Source organism: Haplochromis burtoni, unplaced genomic scaffold (genome assembly GCF_018398535.1).
Source record: "Haplochromis burtoni strain Fernald_Lab_line unplaced genomic scaffold, NCSU_Asbu1 Contig_198, whole genome shotgun sequence".
Lineage (NCBI taxonomy): Eukaryota > Metazoa > Chordata > Actinopteri > Cichliformes > Cichlidae > Haplochromis > Haplochromis burtoni.
The window spans coordinates 851,739-855,862 of NW_024582559.1; the positions used below are offsets into that span (position 1 = coordinate 851,739).

At 46.2% G+C, this 4,124-nt stretch overlaps 1 protein-coding gene across 8 annotated transcripts in view; it reads right to left on the reverse strand.

The window, feature by feature from the left end:
* ppargc1a (peroxisome proliferator-activated receptor gamma, coactivator 1 alpha) overlaps window positions 1–4,124 on the reverse strand; it is a 308,884-nt gene that overhangs the window by 31,607 nt on the left and 273,153 nt on the right. For 4 of the 8 annotated variants that reach the window (XM_042226124.1, XM_042226123.1, XM_014337788.2 and 1 more), the window contains exon 2: window positions 1,169–1,348. In XM_042226124.1, coding sequence (XP_042082058.1) covers window positions 1,169–1,348 — 180 coding nt within the window. Of the gene's footprint in view, window positions 1–1,168; window positions 1,349–3,562; window positions 4,015–4,037 lie in introns of those variants that run through there. The other 4 variants (XM_005935237.3, XM_005935236.3, XM_042226125.1 and 1 more) reach the window with 2 other exon arrangements.

Sequence of the window (4,124 nt, forward strand, 5' to 3'; positions counted from 1 at the left end):
TTATATATATATATATATATATATATATATATATATTATTATATATATAATTTATATATACATAACTAACTACACACACACACACACACACACAATTACAGGCTTGAAATCTAGCCAGTTATTAACAATTTCTCTAATCTTTAACTTTTCACTGGATGCTTCTCTGTTCTGTGTTGAAGCCAATCAAGGGGGTGGGGTGCAGGAAGTACAGCTGCAGCCCCCAGCCTTCTGATCCTTGCCGAGCAGCAAACTTTCCTCTGTCAGATTAAGTAGGATTCTCAGGTGGTGGTGGTAGTAGTGGTGGAAAGAATTTAGTCTGTTATCAACTGTTGCCTGCAAGACCACCGAGGACACGCACAGCCGCACAAAACACACAACAGAGACCCGAGGAGTGTGACTACAGGACTGCGCTACAGGTACACACATGCACTGCCTTCTCAGATGGGGTTTTTCCTCCTGAGGCGAGGCTAAAGCATCCAATCTCAGTCTTTCTTGTCTATCTCTGGCACTGATAAAGGCTTATAATGAACTGGGGACTGGAACTCAGTCCCAAGACCAATGGCTTTATGGCCTCGGCCAGATCATCACCCGCTGACGTCTGTCGCCGGGTGAGAAAAAAAAGAGAGTCCAATGGAAAGAATAGGACAGAAGTGCAGAGAGAGAGAAGCAGAGGGGGAGAGAAGTGAAGCGGGGCAAAGATTAAAGTTTTACACTCCAACCTTTGAGAAGCATTTTGCAACACAGCGGCCCCGACTATAAATTTACTACGGACGCGTTCTTTCAGATGTGTGCCGCATTACCAACTCTGAACTGAAATAAATGCTCCAGGATTTGATAAGGCTGTCTGCCGTCACGGCCAGGGTCCAAAAAAGGGGACAAAAGTCCTTTCGGGCTTATCGTTCCTCACACCGACTCCTCCTGCAAAAAGCGTATTTGTAAACTGGCAACAGTTGTGCATTGTGTTTGGCTTGCATTCAAGAATGCGATAGCCTGGCTGTGTTTTTATCCCAGCTCAGTGCTGACCCCTCGGAGAGCAAATAATGAAATGACCATGGATGCAAAATGTCCCACAGCATTTTGCTAGCCGTGTTATGAATAATTCACGTACAATGAGAAAGACATTAATGAAGGCCGTTAATAGTTGGATTTGTGATATTTATGTACTTACCTCAAAAAGATTGGACGCTTCGTTCCCATACTGAGCAGAAATGATCTCTGATTGGTCACTGTACCATTTGAGGCCGCCCAGGAAACTGTCTGCGTCTAAGTCACTGACATCCAGCTCTGAGAGGTCAAGTTCAGGTAAGTCTGGGCAGAGGGGCTGGTCTTCACCAACCAAGGCAGCACACTGGAGAAAAGATTAAAAAAAGAAAAACATCATGGATGGTTAGACAGAAATGACAGATCTTTCATGTGCAAATCAGAAAATGAATTATCTGAGCCATCCTGCAAAAGAATAGAGGGACTGGTAATCTGGGCATGACAAGGGGAACTCATACATTTGTATTATGAGCCCGAGCTTCTCGTCTTAGTGACAATTCACATTCTAATTCCCTCATTTGATCATTCTGGATGCCTCTGCTGATCTGCCACTTTCATGTGACACACTAAGTAGCTGGAATTCATGACTTCTCTCACTGTCGCTCCATCGATAAGTAACGGAACAGCTTTTTTGACGGGCTTGTTTTTGCACAACAACGTGCAAGCCCCGCAACCTGTTTCCACTCAGCTTCTCTTCAGCCTCCCAGTGTGCTGCTTACACTGCCACTGGTAACGGCCTCCCCGCTACTAAATGCTGCCTGTTGACATTTTGTTATTCACCAGCCACTTTTATGTAATCTATCCAGTGTGTCCTGTATGCAGAATATGTTACAGCTTCTGCCACACATAAATCATCAGATGTGGGGGTGTGTGAGTTTGTTTCCCCCCTGAACCAGCAGCTGAACAAGCAAAAGTCTGCTTCTTCTGGGGCAAACTATGAACCAGAGAGTCAGTGGTCATTAAAAAGGAAAAATAAAAATTAAAAAAATAAAATCCCCCAGAGCGGGGGATGTTTGCATGTTTACACTTTTGACTATGCAAATGCTGAACCCAGCCTGTGAAAACAGCTTCATACTGTAGTCTACACACTCCTTGACAACGCGTCTGTTTATGCATTAACGCCGGCCTTAAGAACGACATAAGAAGCCCGGATGTGTTTGGCCCGGAGCCTGAGGAGGGGTGAGAGTCGGGTTCGGCTCAGGGCAAAGCTGAGAGACGGATGCTGTGCCAAGAAGGAAAAACCGCCCAGACACCGGTGTCACAGTTCATCTGTCCTCGGAAACGCACCAACACGAATACACGATGACTTAAGACCGTGATGAGACAAATCCGTTATGTTGCGACTGCGAAGAGGAGGACAGATTCACTGCGTCTTAGGTTTCCCCCCACCCCCAGATCATCCAGTCAGACAAGACACGGAATGAAGAAATGGCAATAAAGCCGTTAGGATATTCAGAGGATGGACGTCCCTGTGCTCAATTATCTTATGGATTTCTTAGCGAACTAATGAAATAGCGCCGCCAGACAGACAGTCAGGGTGCACCACAGCGCTCCGGTGATTTACGCACGCACCGCGCATAAAAGCACCTGCTAGAGAGATTATTAAAGTAAGGAGCGCGGCGCTGATTGACAGTTAAATAGCAGGGCTTTAATACGTGCATACATTTTTTATCAGCATCGATCGGCTGAAGGAGGACACGCACATTGGTAGGGTTGAGAGTGGAAACTAAAATCGCAGTCTAAAAAAAAAAGAAAAGAAAAGGAAAAAAACGATGCTCTCCTGGAGCGTACCTGGAAGTAAGTGCAAAGGAGGGTGTCCGAATAACAAACAATCCCGAAAACGGTCTGCAAAACACACACACACACACACGTCCATATACAGATACACAAACACACGTACACACAGAGCCGCATTTTAATTAGATAAGAGCTGATTTCTTTCTCATAATCTGATCACGCAGACCACAAAATCGCAGCCGTGCAGCCGGATTGCAGTCATGTAGTTACTGTGAAAAACCCTCTCTGAGGCATCACTGAGATAATGAACGCAGACAAGTACCTCTGTATAACAAGCTGGGTGGACTCGGAAGATTAAGGGGTAAAAAAAGGGGGGACGAATAAGTATCCTTTTGATGTGCGTTATTGTCTGCATGCGCTTTAACCAGGTAAAGTAAGCTGCATAAAAAAAGACAGGAGCGATAGTGAGCTAATGACTTGGATGAAGCGTTTAAAATAAGCAGAATGTTGTAAATAAATTCGCAAGAACACGGAATGATCTACTCTAGCTGGACGCGATGTTGCCGTCCAGCCAGGGCAGCATTCCTCCGGCAGGAATGTTGGCACACAGACGTGGTACCGGTACCGTTAATATTAACATGCTCCTGCGCAATGCCAGATACCCGGTGCGTCAGTGTGGACAACCTTTGCACTTGCCTTTGAAAAAAAAAATCACCTGGCTATCTGGACACAGCACATCAAAGGGATTATTTTCGTCTTTGGATTTCATGCGTCAGCGAAATACCTGACTTTGAGACATTTCAGTCATTTCGGCACGAAAACCTTCTCGGCACCGGAGCGCGTACAGTCCGCGGTTGGAAAGATATCCGCCAGCTTGCAAGCACTTGCTCCGACTAAACAGGGATCCTACGTGGAGAGCAATGGTCCCGAGCCCGTGCACGCGTTACAACAACTACATCTTTAACTGGGCTGAAAAGGGAGATTCCGCACATTCCCTCCACTTGTCATATATTCCCGTGTCGTATATCCCTCGCATCCTCAACCGTGTCCAGACGCGCACTAAGCCACGAACAGCACCGGCAACAGAGGAGGAGGAAGGAAGAGGAGGAGAGAGAGAGAGAGAGAGAGGGAGAGAGGGAGAGAGTGCAGACTTATGTGGAGATCATCGTGCCAGTGTTGTCCATCGTTCCAGAGGGGAGAAAAAAAAGTCCAGAGGGCTAGAGAGATGAAAGAAGCCGGATTTTATTTGATGCGCTCACCTCTAATTCTCTCCACACCGAGTCCTGGTTACACCTGTCCCACGCCATCCAGCCACTGAATGACGCTCCGAAAAATTAAACAAAAAA